Raw genomic sequence first — 20,697 nt, forward strand, 5'->3', positions numbered from 1 at the left:
ACTTTTCTTTTTACCTGTCCTTTCCTTTCTCTTTAAACTAAAGGAAAGTTGGTTGTTAAATAAGAAAGATCAACTATGTTTGCCTCAAATGTGTCCTTTACAACCGCCAGAAAAGACTTTCCAGTAGTTGCAGGGTTTTCTCTCTTTGAAGACCTTTTTGAATCAAGGGGCTCTTTGACCGCACTCACCTCTGTGGGTATGAGTTGTCTTCTTTCTTTCGCTTCTCAGACCCCGATCATAGTTTTCAATAATTGAATACATTAAATATGATGATAATGAACTATGTTTGTCTCAAAGGTGGGGTTATGGACCATCATCTCTAACTTAAATTAAATATCTTATCGTAGCTTTTTGCTTATTTGACATATAACAATAATATCGAAGTCTAAATCCAAAAAAATTGAAGTTGGCTACATGCACCAATTGATCAGTTTCGGACTTTTAGTGATCGTCCACATAGATTCTTCTTTTCCATTAATTTGATTTTTTACCATCTCAACCTATAAATGTAATATGCATTTCCACTTTCGCCCTTTTCTCCCTCTTTTGAAATCCTCCAAATTTCAACATTCATCTTCATTCGTGGTTCACTAACACTCTGTCTTAGCATATTCCGAAACCATCACAAAACATATGCTTATATTACCATGCTTGCATCTTTAGGAAATACAATAGTCAATAGATCATACCAATAGATTCATGTAAGTACTTCACTTATGCTTAAACTCATTAACCAAAAACAATATCTTTCCATATATATTAAACCAGAAAGTTGAGCTTCCTGATATTCAGATGCTAAAAATTACACAATTCCCTTGTCAGGCTCAGCAAGTTCCAGACACCCTACAGGATCTATGTCTATTTTCTTAGCATTGTCACTACTACCTTTATACTTGTACCATTTAGCACAACAAAGGAAATATACAAAATTAATGCTACATAACACAGCTATCAAGTAGTAGAAATTATCCAATCTACCTTTGTTAAGATCCTCGGCTAACCAATCGCCTGATGTTGCTTTCTTTGTCGTCTTATGAACTATAGAGATCAAAAAGCTGCTCACATAGCTCGACATTCCGATGCCTAAAAAGAAAATAGATCCAGCAATGCTCCTCATGTTCTCGGGAAACTGCTTGTAGTAAAACTCGACTTGACCTATCGCCATAAATGCCTCACCGAGTCCTGCTAAACCTAGAGGAAATACGAGCCAGAAACTCGACATAGAAGAGATTTCTCCTCTTCTTGCCAAAATCCCTAGTGTTGGTTTTGTAAGTGCTAGATCTCTCCTACGACTTTCTACTAACCCTGCAGCCAACATGGTCAGTATCGAGAATACTAACCCGATTCCCATCCTTTGGAGTAATGTGATCCCGCCTTCTTTTCCTCTAAGTTTCTCGAGGAACGGGACTAATATCCGATCATAGATTGGAATCCAAAGGGTTAGGCTAATCATCATGAAAACAATGTAGGATGCAGCTGGAATTTCAAATTTCGATTTCCCAAGGTGTCTATTAGATTGAAGTGCTTGGAAAATGACATATGTGTGCATTTGTACTACAGGAACATGATATATTATGCCTGATACCCATATTGGTAAAACTCTTAGTATGCACTTAACTTCTTCTACCTGCTGTATAGAGCAGAGTTTCCAGGGATTTACTGCTGATCCATCTGGTTTGATTTGGTCATCAGCAGCTATAATTGCAGCTTTATCCAGACATCTGAAAAGATTTCAGTACACATTCTATGGTTAGTTATGTATTTGATTCACCCAAATAGTAACTATTTATCAATTCAGGAAAAATTTCTTTTTCTTTGATGATTGAAGACTTAAAAGATGTGTTATATACTCTATGACGCCTCTTCAGAGCCATTTGTGTTAGAATTGTGACAATATCACATATCCTTATTATACCTGACGTTACATATTGTACTTGAAATGAAAGACAAATGAGAATCGAATTTATGTTGGCTCTTTGACATGATATCAAAGCCAACAACAAGAGGTCATGGGTTCGAATCTCAACCACTTCTCATTCAAAGTGGAATATTTAGCGTCAGGTATACGAGGAGGGCATGTGCTGCATCCACACTTCTAGCCCTAAAGACTTTCATGGAGGGGGTGTCTTAGAATATTTAGCATATCGTAGGGCCTTAACCATCAGCTTAAACTTTTAGTTAATTAAGTTGGTTCATTGATTCAAAAGTTAGAGGGCATGTACCTGAACTGATTAGTGTGAGGCAATTTTGAATTGGCAGAATTAGGAGGTAAATAAGTGAGCAAAGAACCCAACTGAGAATCTGGTTGCTTCAGTTTACATTTTCTAAGTGCAGCAACTATCACCTGAACCAAACTCAATAAGGGGCCACCTTGGGGCTTAACCCTCACATAAATCTTAGTACCCATGAAAAACAGTACACAAGAAAGCATCATAAGAGCAGCCGGAATCGCTAACCCGATGCTCCAACTCACATTGGATTGCACATAAACTATGAGTGTCAGAGACACAATTTGTGCAAAAGTGTAAGTGAAGAAGTACCAATTAAAGAAACTGTTGATCCCTCTTTTTCCTGATTCTGTATTTGGGTTAAACTGATCAGCCCCGAAGGCCAAGTTACACGGTCGTATACCCGCTGCACCGACTATCATTAGTCCTAACCCCAATAGCAGGAAACTCATCTGTCCTGTTGAAGGTCCATTGCAGCCTCTTTCTTCATCCCCACAAGGGAGAGGGTGAAGTTTCTTTATTACTGATGTTAGGTCTATCATTAGCAATCCCTGAATCATACAAAAAGAAAGATATTGTTTAGAGTCAGCGGAGAATCTGGGCCCGAGTCTTCCTCTAGGCCATGATGAATGTTAAGTTATGTAGCATATAACATAGAACAATTATTGTCGAACGGGTTGCATACGAGTATTCGGCCAACCCTATGGCTCATACTAGTATTGCAATGTTTATAGTATTCTTTAGACATCTTTTTATAAGTGTGAATTTTGCATTGCAATGTCAATATGCACAATTTTACAGGCATTTTAAATGTGTTAAAAGTACGGAACACCAAAAAAATTTCTATGGCACATTAATTAAAGCCTTCAAGAATTTTAAGCCTTGTTTGAAATCGTCTTTCTATAAGATGGAGCCATACAATCAACCTATATATATAATACAGTCAGTCTCTTGAGAGACCGTCTTCTTGAGACACACCTCTCAGGCCCAGACCATTAGAGTTTAATGCCTACTCTTATTCTATATTTTACATTATGGGCCGATCCAATCAGAGATGGTCTCTCATAAGAATTTGTGTATAAGATTGTAAGTGGTCAACTTAAGGTTTATTAAGTGATCACTTTCCAACTATAAAAATTAATCACGTTAAGGTTGTGATTGATCACTTTAAGATCGTAAGTCACCACTTTAAAATTGCAAGTGATCATTTTAAGATTATAAGCAATCACTTTATGATCATAAAAAATAATTAATTATATAATTGGTCAATTTAACATTATAAACGATCACTTTAATGTTATAAGTACTCACTTTAAAATTATAACCGTATATTGGACCAATCTAATAAAACCGTCTCATTTGAAAATTTGTGTTGAATAAAAAAATGAGCTTTGAATTCAAAATTGATATTTAAATAAGTACAAAATCACATCCATAATAATTTAGTACCAAATACAAATAATGTGATGGGCAGATTGGTAATTTTGGTGTGTGTTTTTTTATTTTTTTTTTTTCAATTATAGATCTAACGACCGGTGTATCACCAACAATAGTGTGCAAGCAATGCCAAATCCTTCCATCCAATATATTAGAGTCGGTATCAAAGATCATGTATAATTATTTTTTATTTGGCCCAATCTATTAAAGTATTTAACTAGAATTAAGAAAATTAACTTTAATGATTGTTCATATATATATATATATATATATAATTATTAATATTTATCTATTGACATAAGTTATTGCAAATTCGATTTTTCATAAATTTTGATATTTTTATTATCTAGATGATCATTTCAATCTATTTTTTTTCTGAATTTGTTAAAGCTTCAACTTTACTTTTTAAGTCACGGATTAATAATTAAATCTTTATTCAACAGATTAACCAAATTAAAACAAAACAAAAGAAAATCGGGCTAAATGGAAAAGCCTAGACCAAACTAAAATTCTCTATGTACCCTATTATTGCATAGGAGTATACTACCATGCATTTATTATTTATAAAGCAACAAAGTTCAAATTCATTTAATGAACATGGGCACATGTAGTAAAAAGACAAGCATATATTGTCACAACTCAAAAGCAACAAGAACCACAAGATATGATATACCAACCATAGATTGAAGATAGAGTATGGAATTGGAAGGTAAGGTTTAGAAAGTACCAAAAAGGAGGCAATAGAGGCAAATCCCAAGGTAGTATAACGGCCAAAGTAAGTGTCGGACATAAAAGCTCCTAAAAGAGTAGCAAAATTTGTTGTTCCATTAAACACTGTGATCAATGTTGTTGCTGTTATTGTCTTCATGTTAAACACCGTTGTTAAGTACACTAACAGATTTGATAATGTTCCAATTGCTCCTAGCTTCTCAAATGTTTCATTTCCTGTTATTTCATCAACATATTAACATCAGGCGTCATAGAGTATATAAGATGTTATGGGATTTCAGCCATTAACCATCAACTATCAGTTTAAGCTTAATTGTATAAGTATATAACATATTCTGATACCTCAACCATTAACTTAAATTTTTAGTTGAATTAGTTCCTTAACATGGTATCAGTGCCAGCGTCACAAAAGGTCACAAGTTTCAATCTCAACCTTCTCTTATTTAAAGTGGAATATTCAGCGCTAGATATAAGAAGCGTCTATATTGCATCCACACTTTTATCCTAAAGGGCTCTCGCGTAAAGAATGTATTAGAGTATATAACATGTCTTGTAACTTCAACCATCAGCTTAAGCTTTTGATTGAGTTGGTCGACAATTAAACAAACGAGGAAGTTAAGAAGAAGAAGATACTAAAAATAGAAGTTCTTACCTATGATAAAAGGCATGGCTTTGATGCCTCTATAGTTGATTTTTGGCTTCTCATCGTCTACAACTTTCTTGGTAGTATCTGCCATAGTTTCTATGAAGAATGATTGTAGTTAAGGGTAAGGGTTTCTATCAAGGATCTCGCAATTATGTTGCTATTGATACTATTGCTTCCACTATTTATAGTAGTTTGGATGAACTATTCAATGTTTCAAATATAGTGCCTTGTTTAATCATTGAAGAATTGCCTTGACAATATACGTTTACCCACCTTGACTTCCTTGCTTGCATCCAGGAATATATTATTATTTGAAAAAAGATAAATACTCTTTCAACTTAAAATATATTCTTATTTGATTAAAATAATAGACTCATAAATAAATTATAAAAGGAAATATAGTCTTTTAGAAGGTGCTTGTAGTATAATCTATACTATATACTCTTGTGTTTTTTTCGCTAGGCTACGGTGCAATAGTTATTCTTTATTGAGACCTCTAACGATAAAGCCGTTTTAAATGAAAATTTATAGTGCTAATTAGATTTTTTTTAGTTGTATAAATTTGTAGCTGTTGTTGATAATGATCTCAATTTTTTTCTAATTTTATATACAATTTATTTTATCTCTTTATTTCGCATGTACGCTTTTTTACCAAATAATTTTTGAAAAAATTGTCAAAAATAATCCAATATTTCACTCATTCGTCGTGAGTAAAACCACCTTTAGATTATTTTTTGATAATCCTACCTTTTGTATGTTTTTTCTCCTAGCATACACAATGTCTTATAACCATCATAACCCCAGCCCTTGAATCCCCACAACCCCACCCCTCCTCTCACCCACATAGTATGCGGGGAGCAAATAAACATTAAAGATAAAATTATTAGAAAATAATCAATAGTTGGAATTATTCACAGCGGTTAAGTAAACGGTTGAATTATTTTTGACAATTTTTCTATAATTTTTTATCTTATCTTTTTACTGATACTTAAGTAATTTTATTTTATTATATAGAAAAATCATTGGAACTCAAATTATTTCATAGAAATAGTACAAATATATTCCTTTGTCTCACACATTTCTACAATAACTTTTTTATATGAGAGCTTTTATTTCTCGTCAATTATAACGATTTTAACAAGACAGATGGAGTAAGCCTATAGAATAACGTTGGTAATTGATGCATTTGACGAAGAAATTGTTATAATTTATAATATATCTTAGGACTTCTGACCAACTTAATATATCCTTGACATAGTATCAAAAGTCAACATAACAAGAGGTCATAAATTCGAATCTCTCACCCATATCATTTAAGTGGAGTATATTGTGCCAGATATGGGAGAACTCGTGTTGCATCCACAATACTTCTGTCCCAATGGGCTACTCTAATGGGAGACCTAAAAATAAAGAATCCATATTCATAATTTGTATTTAAAATAAGCTATTTACCCATTTATAAAACTTGTCTCAACTCAAAAGCCTCACCATTATCTTATGTCATAATAATTTAAATAAATTTAAACAACTGCATGTTCATTAAGCCAAAAATTGAGAAAAAAATTAGGCACCTAGTGACATTTTGTCATCTCTCCGGCATTAAATTGGGTAGTATGTGCTCACATTCGTTCACACAAAAAATTTATGGGTGAAAATGATAGTAGGAGTGTAGAACTAAAGTGGTCACCCTGCCGACCGCTCAGCAGCAGCTGTTTATCTGCTGTATATCACCCCCCCAAACATACTCCCTCTATCTCATATAATATGAATCAAATATAAATTTAAAAAAAAAAAATAGATAATGGTAATAAATAGAAAGAAAGAATGAATTGTATGGACAAAAATAAAAGAGATTTAAAATGTATAGATGAGATTAAAAAGAAATGGTGGGCCTATTAGTCTAAAAATAAAAATGATAGAAATTAACTGGGACAAATTAAAATGGAAAATACTGCAAACTATTTGGGACAAAGGAGTAAATATCTATAAATAACTAGCTTTAATTAATGAAAAATCAAACTATTTTAATTAATAAAAAATAGAGTTAATCACTTTGTAATACTAAGACTTTGACATGATCATATGTCCCTTCTTCTTCGCACAACACGCCGGTATTGTCTTTCTTAGTATGCTCCATGCATGGCTCCTTAATTCTAAGGATTAATTAAATATGTTACTGCTAATTTTTAATTAATTAATTAATTATGTTTAACGAATGAAACATGCAACTCCTCCTGCATGGATAAGAATTTTGAAGAATAATACAAATATATAATAATTACTCCTAAATGGATATGAAGTATATTTTACTGCCAAGTCTAAACCTAATTAAATATTACTCCTAAAGTCTCCTATCAACCTATGTCGTACAACGGTAAATTATTCCAACTAGTATTAAATGCATAATATTTCCAATGATATATAGTATGATTTTTTAGTTTAGATACAGAAGTTTAAACTTAATTTAACATAGATGACTTTGTTTTTATGTTTATATTAATATAGTTAAAAATCTTATTTTTTTTTACAGATAGATTAATAAACATTAAAAATAAATTTTTTTTAACAATTATAAATAATCAAATTGCTTTTAACAATTATAACAATTATAATTTTTTTTTTAACAATGATTGATGGAAGGAACTAAAATATTTAAAGTATAAATTAAGTTATAAATGAAGGTTGCAAAAAGAGGCTAACTCAATCTTAATTTCTAATTATATGATAGGAGTACATGGTATAAGATGGTGTGTACTTATTTACCATTCTTATATTATCAGCTAAATCTTAAAAAGTTAGATCTTGAGTCTTAGTTGGTATGATGATTTTGACTCGTCCATGAATTTAGAATTCTATAGAATCTCTAAATTCCACCCTAATAATTTAAATAAGAATTTTTTAAAAAATCTAATGATTTTTGATTAGAATTGAGTCTAATAATCAAATTGGTCTGAATTTTAAATTTAATACCAAATCATATACATATTTTAAATTTAGTTACATTTTAATTTTGTAAAAATTTTGAAAAAAAAAGTAAGATCGCCTTAAAACTCTTATTAGATTCAATAGATATGATTCATAGTTTAAATTGTTTAGATCCATGAAACTAATTATTATGTGTCCAAATCTACTAAAACTAAATGATTTTGGATATGAATGAGTTTGATTAGGACCGACATAAAAGTAGAAGGGATTATGAAAATCTCTACAACTTAGACACCACATATGCTAGGGCCTAAGACCTTAGGAGCTAGATTCTACCTAGTTTGCATCCTCCTACAAACTAAATGGTGAAACAATTTAGTGGGCCCTCTTTATTGCTTTTTTATTACACAACACAAACATCACATATGATAGATATGCATTGCATTGAGGTTTTCATATGTGTGATCGAGTTCAGAACATGTGTTTTGGATCATTTTAAAATTTATATTTTGTATTTATATTAGATTTATATAATTAGTATTAATTTTAAAGTCAAATTAAATATTTAATTATAACATATAAATATTAGATCGTTAAATCTGTCTTAAATTTCTTCACAATTGAATATTTTTTTTATAATATAGTTTGGTATATATTTTTTGATTACAAAAGTTGAAAAGATATGGTCCCTCAATTTGTGTTAGCCTTTGAATGTGCAAACGCATTTAAGTTAACATTATCATCTTTATATTTGCCATTTAGTAGTATCAATGATGATCTATCTATCTCTTTAGGTCCCCACGTTATGTGTGGATATAGTAAAATTATTAGTGCACTTCTTTCCATATTCCTTGGTACTAAAATGGAACACTAAGAATTTAATAAGCCAGTCTAATAAAAGTAATATAAACTTCGTCTCATCGTGTTCATTGGTAGTAAATAGTGTTTATTGATAGTAAATAATGATCGTGTTTATTGGTAGTAAATAGTGATAATGATAATAGTTTTTTGTGTAAATTTTAATTAAATGTATAGTGTCAATCTCATGGTGATGAAATCAAACTTAGATCATAAAAATTCTTTTGTTTACAATTTTTCATTATCATATAATACTATATCTTCAAATATTAACGCGTTAAAATAAATTCTGTGAACATAATGTAACAATATACTCCCTCCTATTCATCTTAGGTGTCTCATTTACTTTTGAGACACTATTCATCTATCACTCTTACATTGCATTTTATTATTAATCTATAAGTTAAAACATAGTCATGTGGGATCTTGTTTGATTCATTTTGATGTAAAGATTATTAATATCAACTTTTTATAATTTTTAATTATACATAACTCGATATATTAAGGATTGAATAAGTGCATTGGATAGAATACATAAAGTAAATATGACACTTAAGATGAATAGGAAGGAATATTAAAGTAAAACAAACATGAGAATCAAATTTATCAAAAAATTTCCTAATAAAATTATACTAATTTTCCATTATAATCATTAATTATTGTGGCAACTTAATAGTGACAACCAAAATTAGATGTAAAAGTCATTGATCAAAAGGATTTGTAGTAAACTAGTGATCTAGTATTTCAATTAATAATTTATTTATCAAGCACTAAGAACCTTAAAGTTGAATATGTTTGATATTTCATATGCTACAATAATTTGATTGTTGATTTTAGTCCACCTTTGAAATGGATAAGAACAACTAGAATTCCATCCATATTAATTTTGGAGGACATTTGGCAATCTCTAATTTTCATAATCAAGTTATTTGAGTGACTATAGTAATTATGTCCCAAACTTTTAATTGTTATCTTGCCTCTTTCTGCCTATGTAATTTCACAAAAATTTGAACGAGATCGTCTCATTATAATATTTTAATTTTTTTAACATTTATCAATTTGACCTTAAATGTATTAATTTTGAAAATTGATACCTTTAAGGTCAAAATTAATACCTTTAAGATTAAAATTAAAAAAATACCCAGAAAATAAAAAAAATGCTCAGTTTATTGCACGCGAATTGGACTGGCCCAAATTAACAATTTCATTATGAGGCCGTATAATCCAAGACCAGCTGATGTTATTTTGCTTTTATATTTAACTTTTTTTTTAACGGTTCAATTCTAGTCCACCTTATTTTATATGTTGCAGGTAACTTCTCTTATGTTATCTTGGTGTTATCCTTTTTTCATTTTGTAGGGCTTTAACTATCTGGAAATTTTATTTACACATTTCTCATGTCTTCTCCCTCAAGAAAGTACAAATATAATCAGTCCGTTACCTCTTCTCTGACCCAGACTTTAAATGGAACATTAGGCACATTATCATGACATAACCAATTTTTATATTCATTATGCAAACTTTCAGAGTATATGGAATATGAACTTTTTTTATGGATATTGTTAATTGGTTATAACAAGAACTACTGGACCCAAAAATGCATCGACACAAAGTTAACTTGATTCAAAAAATAACTAGATTAAAAATAGTTCAATTCAACCCGAAGCTCAACCTATTAACAGTTTTACATGTCGATCCCGGAGCAATAGTCTAATTAAAAGGAACAAAGGAATACTGTACTCTAAAACAAATATAAAACTTAAATATAAATAGAAAGTTATGAATGTTAAATTTAGTACAATTTTGATATAATGGTGTTTCGTTATAGGCTGTTAGCTTTTTTTAGTTGGCTTATTTGACCAGTTGAAATATTGGTTGTTTTTATTGGTTTTTAAATTAGTTGAAAAAACTAGCTGTTTATGGAGATAATTGGTAAATTTAAGTAATGGTTGTTTGTTGTTTATTAGAGAAAAATAGACTAATAAGCCAAAAGTTAACCAAAAAAGATAGCTGGAGCGAACTTTTTCATTTTGGCTTAAAAATCAGCTTTTCAGCTACTTTAAAAGTCATTACCAATGACTTTTTTGACTATTTGATAACCAACAAATCAAAAACCAAAAGCCAATAAAAAAAATTACCCAGAAAACTAAGAAGCAAGCACCCCATACTTATTTCACATGTAAAAGAGCCTACTGTTTTTTCTATAGTCTATTACTGATGGGGTGAATAATGATATTAGACCAATTTAAGTTATGAATGTTAACATAATGGCATTTTTTTTCATTTAATATGATCACCCCCTAATCCCAATTCCCAAGTCCTGAATCTATACATAATTGAGAACTAAACTTTTTGTATATTCCTTTTCTTTTGAATGTTTACAAGCTATAAATATGATCATCAAACTAGAGCTATATCAGATTTCTTCTCTTGATCACTTCCTTCTGAAGAAACCCTAACAGTTTCTCTATACCTATACCACTTTGCACACACCACAAAATACAAAAAATTAACCAATTGCACAGCACCAATCAGATAATAAAAGTAGTCAAGTCTTCCCTTATTCAAATCATCTTTCAACCAACTTCCTTTCCTTGATCCTGTACTCATCTTCCCAACAATTGTCTGTAGGAAGCTGCTCAAATAACTTGACAATGCAAGCCCACAAAACAAGAACGCGCCCCCAATGCTTCGCATATTCTCAGGGAATTGCTTATAGTAAAACTCGACCAAACCGATCATAGCAAAAGCTTCCGATAACCCTGATACCGACAAAGGCAGAACCAACCACATCGCGGACAGTGAAGAGATGACTCCCCTTTTGGGATCAATCCCTAAATTAGGCTTACTTAATGCCTGAACTCTTCTTCTGTTTTCAACAAACCCAGATAGTATAAGTGAGATCACAATGAGAACCAAGCCTATACCTATTTTTTGTAGGACAGTAATCCCATTTTCTGTTCCTGTTATTTTCCTGAGTTTTGGGACTATGATTCTGTCATAGATAGGAATCCAAATTGTCATGGCTAACATTGGGAATATGGCATAGGATGCGGCTGGGACTTGGAAATGGTTTACTCCTAGGCTTCGGTTGGATTGTAAGGCTTGGAAAACAGTGTAGTTGTTTATGTTAACTATGGAAACATAGTATATGATGCCTGAAACCCAGATAGGTAATACTCTGATCACACATTTTACTTGTTCTACTTGTTGAATGGAGCATAGTTTCCATGGGTTTGTTGATGATCCATCTGGGTTGGTTTTGTCTTCACTGGTTATGATTGCTGCTTTGTCAAGACATCTGAAACAAGAAATAATCGGTTTAAAGATGTGTCATATGATTAACTAATTCCCATGCGAGTTACAAATTGAAAAAAGCGAGTATGGTCGGTTTTGGATTATTTTTTTGGTCATTTTAAGCAAATTGTAAATTTGAAAAGTTATATGTAACACTGGTTCGTTTAAAACATAGTTTTTATAGTTGACTAATATAAGGACTAATTCTAACGTCAGGGACTATGTTATAAGGACTAATTAAATACCACAAAATCAAGTAAATTTGACTGTTTCAAATATAAAAAATTAAAATTTGAGATCTACAGTTCAATTCATGATGTTGTAATATTTTTTTACTATTTATTTAACATAATTTTTTACCGTCCATACACTTCCTCAACACTTATCCACATCTTTACATCCTCCCAAACACTACAAACGTCTCATTGTTTAAAAACAAAAACTTAAACTTTCAATTGTTTTTATATAACTATTTTGCTGTAACATCCGTCATTTGACTATATTTTTTGTTGGGTATCAGTTATTTGATTATAATGTTTTAGTAGTGTAGCGACTATTTGCCTCCCAAATTAAAATTTCTAGCTTCGCGGCTAATCAAATACATGATTAAAGTAACAAGTCAAGATCTAATAGTACCTGAATTGATGAGTATGAGAAAGCATAGAGTTGATAGACCCATCAGGAACATAATCAAACAAGGAAACTGAAGGCTTTTCCGGAAACTCTAACCGCCTTTTCTTAACAGCAGTGACTAAAACCTGCAACACACTAGCTAAGGGACTACCTTGGGGCTTAACAATAACATAAATCTTAGTCCCTGAGAAGAACAAAACACTTGATAGAAACATGAAAAATGCAGGTATTGCAAGGCCTATTCCCCAACTCACATCAGTCTGTATGTATACAACTACAGTCACTGATATCATCACTGCGAATGTAAATGTGAAGTAATACCAATTGAAGAAGCTGTTGATCCCTCGTTTACCCGATTTGGTTTCTGGGTCAAATTGATCTGCTCCAAATGCTAAATTACATGGCCTAATACCCCCTGCTCCTATGATTAGAAATACTAATCCTCCCAGTAGAAATGTAAGTTGCCCTGTTGTGGGTCCTATGCAATTTTCTGCAGTGTTTCCTGCAGCTTCACAGTTTGGTGGGTGCAATCCTGGTATTACTGCTGTCAGTGTGAGGATTAACAATCCCTGCAATCAAAAAAATCAAAAAGAATTAAAAAAAAAAAAAAAAAACTAAGGGAAAGTGCCAACATGTGAAAAATGATGTTGTAGAAAAACTTTTTAAAGTATGTGTCAAAATGTGTCATGGGCTTAAAATAAGGAGGAGAAGAGCTAATCTGAATACAAGTCTACAACTACAAGCTCAAAGGAGATTCATCATTAAAACAAATTGTAATAATATGATTATACATTTTAAGGCCCGTTTGGTAGGGTAATAAACGGTGGTAATGGAAATGAAAAACAAGTGTAATTTTGGTTGAAAATCTCCTGGCTACTTTAATGGTTATGCTTCTTCAACTTCAATCATCTCATTTTCTTCATAAAATGCATTCCATTGCATTGTCATCGGGAGGGATGGTGTTAGGTGGTAATGGAAATTTGTAAACAAAAAAACTTTTTTGTGATCTAAGTTTCATCACCATGAAAATAATATAAAACTTTTAGTGAAATTTTACACTATAAAATATTTCCATTATCATTATTAATACCACTAATCAAACTGACTGTTAAATTTATAAAATGATATATTCTGTGCTAGTAATAAACACTTCAAGAATTAACTTCACATTTCTATCAGGAGAAAATTCGTAGTTAAATAAAATGGTAATTTTATATTTATGGAATTGTGGTTAAGAAAAATTCCATATAGCGAAGAGGGATAGTGGGAATTAAACTTATGTACGGTGAGAATTAAATTTTTATTATATAGGTCAAAAGAAAAATCTTTAACTACAAATTCAACTCATGATTTTTCTAAATAAAATGTTTATTAATCATATCGCTAAAAACTTGTTTGATAAATAGTTTTTAATCCAACTGAAAAGTTAGCTTAAGCTAAAATAGAAATCCTATTTTGAGTAACAACTTTTATCGGCTTCTTGTTCCAATTTTCCTCTAATACTTCTAAACAACAACAGTCAATAACAAGTTTTATAAGTATTTCCAATGATAATTTCCTTATGTAGCCAATAACAATACTATAAAAACGACCAATACTATCATCTAATGAAACAAGACAATAAACCAATTGATAGATAATTGCCAATCGCACCTTCAACTTTTCTTCAACTCTTTTGTAAGGATGAACGGCAGTAATATTTTATGACATGATTTTAAAATAGCGACGTTCTAGCTATAATGAAAATACCCCTTGCTAAAAAAACTAAACTCATTCATCTCTTAAAAATTGATCATCAAAGAAACATTTTGTTGATACATCAAAAATTTGAATAAGAATGAGAATTGGGACTTGTCGTGATTGAAACATTCACCGCTTCCTTTAAATAAGATCATAATAAGTTTGATTTTCGATCTTGTCTATCCTGGTTCTATTATGTACTTGAGAAAATTGAATAAGAGTAGAGTAAATGAATAGCTTACCACAAAAGAGGCAACACTAGCAAAGCCCAAGGTTTTGTAACGTCCAAAATAAGTGTCACATAGAAAAGCACCAAGAAGGGTTGCTAAATTGGCTGATCCATTAAAGATGTTAACAACATTTGTAGCTGTCATGCTTTTCATGTTGAACACTGTCGTTAGATAAACCAATAGATTCTGTTGTGTTCCTATTGTTCCTAGCTTTTCAAATGTCTCATTTCCTGCACATTTAATATCAATAATTAAGGTAACCTATATGCGTATTACATCTACTTTTTCTACTTCCTTTAAAAACAATTAATTTTCTTAATTTTATTTTTTATAGATGTTATTGTTAATTCATTACAATTAACATTAAATATAATCCAATAAATTAGAAAATAAAGTCGTCTGAAATAAGTATCCAACAACACATAATTACGTTTCTTTTAAATTTGTTTTCTTTTATTTTTGAAGACTTGTTTTTAATCATTATGTTTCTAAGAATTTTGACTAATTATTTATTTATTATATATATCATATAACTTTGAAAATCAATTAACCAAATAACAAAAAAACTATAGTATAGCGAACATACACTAATTTTTTTCGTAACAGCCCTATCCTAGTCCATCTTAATTTGTGTGTTTTGCAAGTTAATTTTCCTGCGATATCTTGGTGCTACTCATAACTCGTTTCGCAGGGCTCCTACTACTTGGGTTTTTTTTTGTGCACATCTCTCCTGCCCTTGCTCTCGAGGGAGGTACGCGTATAATCTGTCCCTATCTCTCTCACTCCAGACCTTGACTTTGTATGCACAGATGACCATGACTATGACCTACAGCTAATAAGAATTGCATATTGGTTTCATTTGAAGAGCTACGAGCATTAGTTGTATACAAACAACTTAAGGTTTTTTATCCTATGATTTTCGAAATTATGAGGGAAACGGTTTTGATTGTCTATCCACAATAACTAACATTTTCTTAAAGAAAAAGCTTATGAATATTAGTTCATTAATAAAAAATGACAAAATTAAAGTTGAAACAGATAAAGTATATATATATATATATATATATATATATATATATATATATATATATATATATATATATATATATATATATATATATAATAGAAGCAAATAATAAAGGATACCTATAATAAAAGGCATGGCCTTCACACCCCTATACTCTATCTTCTCTTTTTTAGTTTCCATTCCTGAATTCTTGTGAATCTCCATGTCCTTTACAAGATTAGAAAATGTTTATAATTGAGTTTTGGTATTTAGAGTATGAGATAACGTTTAGGAAATCATTGAGTAGTAGTAGTCGGTTTAAATAGGTGCTAAAACTTGTCTTTTTGCATCAGGTCGTCGTGGAGTGTATGTTATGATTTGAGTAGTAGTAGTCGCCAACTGGGACTTGTTTCATGTACTGGTCCACCATGGAAATCATTGATTACATTAGCATAACCAATAATATCTGCTTTTTATACAAACCTAATAATTCATTGGAAAAAACATGATACAATATGATTAGGCTATAGATGTACTTCTAATACTCTCTTTGTTTCTTTTCAAACGTCTCGTTTACTTTATGCACGTTTGTCAAGACACTAATTTAATATTTAATACCTCTAATTGTACATAATTAAAAATTATAAAAATAAATGTTAATACATTGTTGGTGTGTAAATTTTAAATTAACCGCAAGTGCACGGTGTATATGTAGCTATACGGATCGAACTCAGGAAAGTGAGTTAACAAATTCGTTCAGTTTATAACTACGAGATACGAACAAACAATATAATCGATTTGAAAATCTAACACTACTATGAACAAAAATCAAAATGATGCAAATGAAACTAATAAATAAAGCTAAGATAATACTATGATATCAGAAATCATTTAATTCTAAAATGGGAGTCAATTACTCTCATAATTGTATGAAATTGAGTCTTTGGCATAATTAAACGTGATCTAATTAATCTCATGATCAATATCGGTTTAAGACCTTACTAGTATTAATCCTCAAACTTCCGTTTTATTGGTTAAACTAATAGGAATTTAACTTAAATATACCTCAATCCTAAACTAATCCTAATCTCAAACTTCCGTTTTATTGAAAAGGTTAATAAACATGTTTAAACTAAGACTCATTAAGCATAGGTTTAATCATAGACCCAAATTTCACACAATTAATCGATCAAATATCATTCTATGCTTCGAATTAGGGTCAATCCCTTAATCCTAGAAGGAAAATCTACTCACTAAACATAATAACTAACATGAAATTAACAATAAGCAAAACCCTGATTAAGATGATGAACATGATGAAAATAATGAATAAAAGACAATTTAATGAATAATTAAAGGACAAGATAGAGAAACTTACAAATTGGAACATAAACAAACTATAGATTGCATAAATAATTGAAAGTTGCAATGCAAAAACAAAAAACTAAGCTTAATAAACTAAAAACTGAAAACTAGAGCTTTAGGGCTTCTAGGGCACTAAAAGCACAAAAAAAATAAAGTTAACTAATGCATATTTATATTCTAAGGTTACGTGGGGAACAATCTCCCCAAAAATAACTAATTTCTAATAATAAAATAAAGCTAAAATAAATAAAACCACTAAAATAGTGAAAGAAAACCGTTAGTGCGTGCATATCAACAATTGGAGACGAGTCGTGGCTTCAGACGATGACTCGTTGCTTTGCTTCTGACTGGCGAACTTTAAATAGCTGTCGTTTCTCGTTCGATTGTCGGAATTAGACACATAATGTACCGTTGGAAAGCTTTTGAAGTCTATTTTCCAATGCCGCAAACTTTGTATTAATGCGATCTTTTTATCAAAAGTTATAGCCAAAAAAGTGAGCATGTATCAAATTTCACCTCAAAACTTTTGTATTTTAAGCACTTTTCAACTCTTTTGCCCATCTTCATTATAAAACATCTTCGAATGAGCAATAATATCCTTAGTAAACTCCATCATCATTAAAACCATAAGAATTATGCTTAAAACGATCAAAATCGCTCAAAATTAGCATGAATAACCAAAATGGGTAAAGTAGTATAAATCTTCAAAATAAGCACGAAATTACTAACAACGACCATCATTAAGGAGTATAAAATGATATAAATAAGTGCAAATAATTGCACTTATCAATTGTATGTTGTGATGAATCTAACAAGATCCCATTTGACTATGTTTAAATTTATAGATTAAGAATACATTACAAATTAAGAATGGTTAATAAATAGTACTCAAAAAGCAAATAAGACGTTTGAAAAGAAGCAGAGGAATTATATAATTTATACTCTCTTTGTCTCGATCAATTATGAGTAAAGAGAACCATTGTGATTTTAAGAAAAAAGAGTCACTACAACAAATTTAACTTTTTGCAACATTGAATTTAGTGGCATTAGAAAAATATCATTGATTTATATTAGTGTAATAATTGATGGTTTTTATTTTAAATTTCACTATAATGTCCTTTATGAGAAATGTTTCTAGATCTTATATCGCGAAAAACCTTAATATGATTTTTTATTATGCTACTAAAGGGTCTAATAAATGTCACTAAATCCACTATAGTATACTATTAAAAATTTGAAGTAGTGACATTTAAATTAAATATCGCTAAATATATTCGACTAAAAGCAAATTATGTTGTAGTGAGTTAAAATGTATGAATGAGATTCGGATTAAAAGAAAGTGGTGGATCATTGTTCAAAAAATAATGCAAAATGAGTGGAACGAAACAAAATTACAATTAATACAAAATAAATACGACGAACAGATATAAATATTTGAATTAGAAGAATGAATACCATACATTTGATTTTCCATACTTTTATATAGAGCAGGGTCAAGAGAACTCACTATGCATGAGATCAATCTCGTAATAAAAAATTGACAATTTAACAAAAAAAAAATCGCATTTGGTCATATTCATGTTTCAAAATGTTTGATAATTTATAAAACTCGTGATCCGAGCATTTTGATTAATCGGTATTTTTTAGTATACAACTTGTATTATCTGATTTGTATGATTTAATTTGGATGTGAAGTGCGAGTGAAGTGATGGAATGGTTTACCATTCTATTTATTATTGTTTTTTTTTACTTATATACAGTAGAATAAGGGAAGAGAATAATCCAATAATAATTGAATTTCAAACCATTTTCAAAACGTGGTATGTTTAACTGAGACAAGATCGTACTTTCGAACGGGTTACCATGGATTACCAATAATAATCCAATAACGAGTAGTAATAAGATGAACAGACACGGCTTGGTTTTGGTTGGACAAAGTTAGAAGCCAGCACACCAAAAACATCCCATCCCATCATAATTTATTGTAAAACCCAAACACAAATTTTTACCGCCTTGAGAAAAGAATTAGACGAAAGACGGTAATTACAGAAAACCAATTTGGATTTATGAAGGGAAGATCAACTATCAAGGTAATTCATCTTTTGAGGAGACTGGTGGAAAAGTATAGGGAGCAAAAGAAGGATTTGCATCTGGTGTTCATTGACCTGGAGAAAGCGTACGATAACATACCACGAAGCATCGTTTGGGATAGCCTCAAGAATAGAGTTATTTCACGAAGGTACATTGAGTTAATACAAGACATGTATGACAGAGTATCGACTAACATACATACACCGGTGGATATGACAGAGTCCTTCCCAATTAAAGTGGGACTACATCAGGGATCAGCACTAAGTCCTTTCATTTTTACGGTCATGATGGAGGAAATCTCTAAATTCATCTGGGAGACTATACCATGGTGCATGCTTTTCGCCAATGATATGGTTTTGGTCGCAGAAATAAAGGAGGCTAATAGTAAATTGGAAGAGTAGAGGGAAGCTTTAGAGGGTAAGGGGTTGCGCATAAGCCTTACGAAGACAGAATACTTGCGATGCAATTTCAGTGGGACAAAATCGATAGGGGAGCCAGAGGTGACCATAGGGGGAGAAGTTGTTGCATGTACGTCCAAGTTCAAATATTTGGCATCGGTAATTTAGAGTAATGGGAAGATTGATGGAGACGTTACTAATCGTATACAAGTGGGTTGGCTTAAGTGGCGAACGGCAACCGGGGTGCTTTGTGACAAAAAGTTCCTGAGGAGATTAAAAGGTAAATTTTACCACGTTGCAATTAGGCCAACATTGTCGTATGGGACAGAATGTTGGCTCGTAAAGAAGGTTTTCGAACAGAAGATGGAAGTAACAGAAATGCGTATGCTGAGGTGGATGTGTGGTAATACTATGATGGATAGGATAAGAAAGCAGGAGTTCAGGGAGAAGTTAGGGGTTGCACCTCTTTCCGCAAAAATGCGGGAGAACAGGTTGAGATGGTGAAGGCATGCGCAGAGAAAGACACATGACGCCCCAGTAAGAAGAATCGAATGCATCATAGTGGAGGGCAAGAGAAGTCGAAGAAGACCTAGGAGAACGTGGGAGGAACAGATTAAAAGTGACATGCATGCACTTCACCTCCCCAAGGACCTGGCCAGAGATAGGGGCAGTTGGCGGCGCTTTATCCACGTCTTAGATTACTAAACCCGTCCCTTTTACCTATCGTTTGTTTTTTACCATTGCCTTTAATTATCGCTCTCTATCTCCTTCTTTACTTTTATCTTTATTTTTAGTTATTTGACATATACAACTTATTCTATTTGTAAGTTGTAGGTGTATATCTCTTTGAAGACCTTTCTCGAGCCGAGGGACTCTTTGACCGCACTTTCCTCTATGGGTATGAGTTGTCGTCTCTCTTCCCTCCCCAGACCCCGACCATAGTTTTCTATGAGCGGGAGACATTGGATAATGATGATGATGATGAAACATAAATTTTTGTATATATGAGGCGATCTCACCGTGAGACACACCTCATACATAATTAAATAGCCTTTATACAAATTATTAGTATATATTTTAAGGTAGTCTCACTGAGAAATAGTCTCTCACAAGA

General features: G+C 31.4%; 2 protein-coding genes across 2 annotated transcripts; both read right to left on the reverse strand.

Moving 5' to 3' along the window:
- Positions 1 to 125: 125 nt before the first annotated feature.
- On the reverse strand, positions 126 to 5,551 carry LOC130797892 (protein NRT1/ PTR FAMILY 2.11-like). The gene is made up of 4 exons (XM_057660679.1): positions 5,047 to 5,551; positions 4,393 to 4,610; positions 2,223 to 2,779; positions 126 to 1,721 (listed from the first exon to the last, which is right to left on the reverse strand). The coding sequence occupies exons 1-4, from the start codon at positions 5,129 to 5,131 to the stop codon at positions 803 to 805; spliced, it is 1,779 nt and encodes a 592-aa protein (XP_057516662.1). The 5' UTR covers positions 5,132 to 5,551; the 3' UTR covers positions 126 to 802.
- A 5,605-nt stretch (positions 5,552 to 11,156) lies between these two features.
- On the reverse strand, positions 11,157 to 16,058 carry LOC130797894 (protein NRT1/ PTR FAMILY 2.11-like). The gene is made up of 4 exons (XM_057660682.1): positions 15,870 to 16,058; positions 14,736 to 14,953; positions 12,757 to 13,322; positions 11,157 to 12,124 (listed from the first exon to the last, which is right to left on the reverse strand). The coding sequence occupies exons 1-4, from the start codon at positions 15,952 to 15,954 to the stop codon at positions 11,224 to 11,226; spliced, it is 1,770 nt and encodes a 589-aa protein (XP_057516665.1). The 5' UTR covers positions 15,955 to 16,058; the 3' UTR covers positions 11,157 to 11,223.
- Positions 16,059 to 20,697: the final 4,639 nt, after the last annotated feature.

The sequence above is a fragment of the Amaranthus tricolor genome, chromosome 13, assembly GCF_026212465.1.
Source record: "Amaranthus tricolor cultivar Red isolate AtriRed21 chromosome 13, ASM2621246v1, whole genome shotgun sequence".
In the NCBI taxonomy this organism is placed as follows: domain Eukaryota; kingdom Viridiplantae; phylum Streptophyta; class Magnoliopsida; order Caryophyllales; family Amaranthaceae; genus Amaranthus; species Amaranthus tricolor.

Bases quoted from the DNA above. Each gene is read 5' to 3' on its own strand.
- LOC130797892 (XM_057660679.1), bottom strand. From the start codon at position 5,131: ATGGCAGATACTACCAAGAAAGTTGTAGACGATGAGAAGCCAAAAATC. The intron at 4,611-5,046 runs GTAAGAACTTCT...ATGAAATAACAG, and splicing joins AGCCATGCCTTTTATCATAG to GAAATGAAACATTTGAGAAG. The intron at 2,780-4,392 runs GTACTTTCTAAA...TGTATGATTCAG, and splicing joins CCTCTATTGCCTCCTTTTTG to GGATTGCTAATGATAGACCT.
- LOC130797894 (XM_057660682.1), bottom strand. From the start codon at position 15,954: ATGGAGATTCACAAGAATTCAGGAATGGAAACTAAAAAAGAGAAGATA. The intron at 13,323-14,735 runs GTAAGCTATTCA...TTTTGATTGCAG, and splicing joins CTAGTGTTGCCTCTTTTGTG to GGATTGTTAATCCTCACACT. The intron at 12,125-12,756 runs GTACTATTAGAT...TTCTTGTTTCAG, and splicing joins TCTCATACTCATCAATTCAG to ATGTCTTGACAAAGCAGCAA.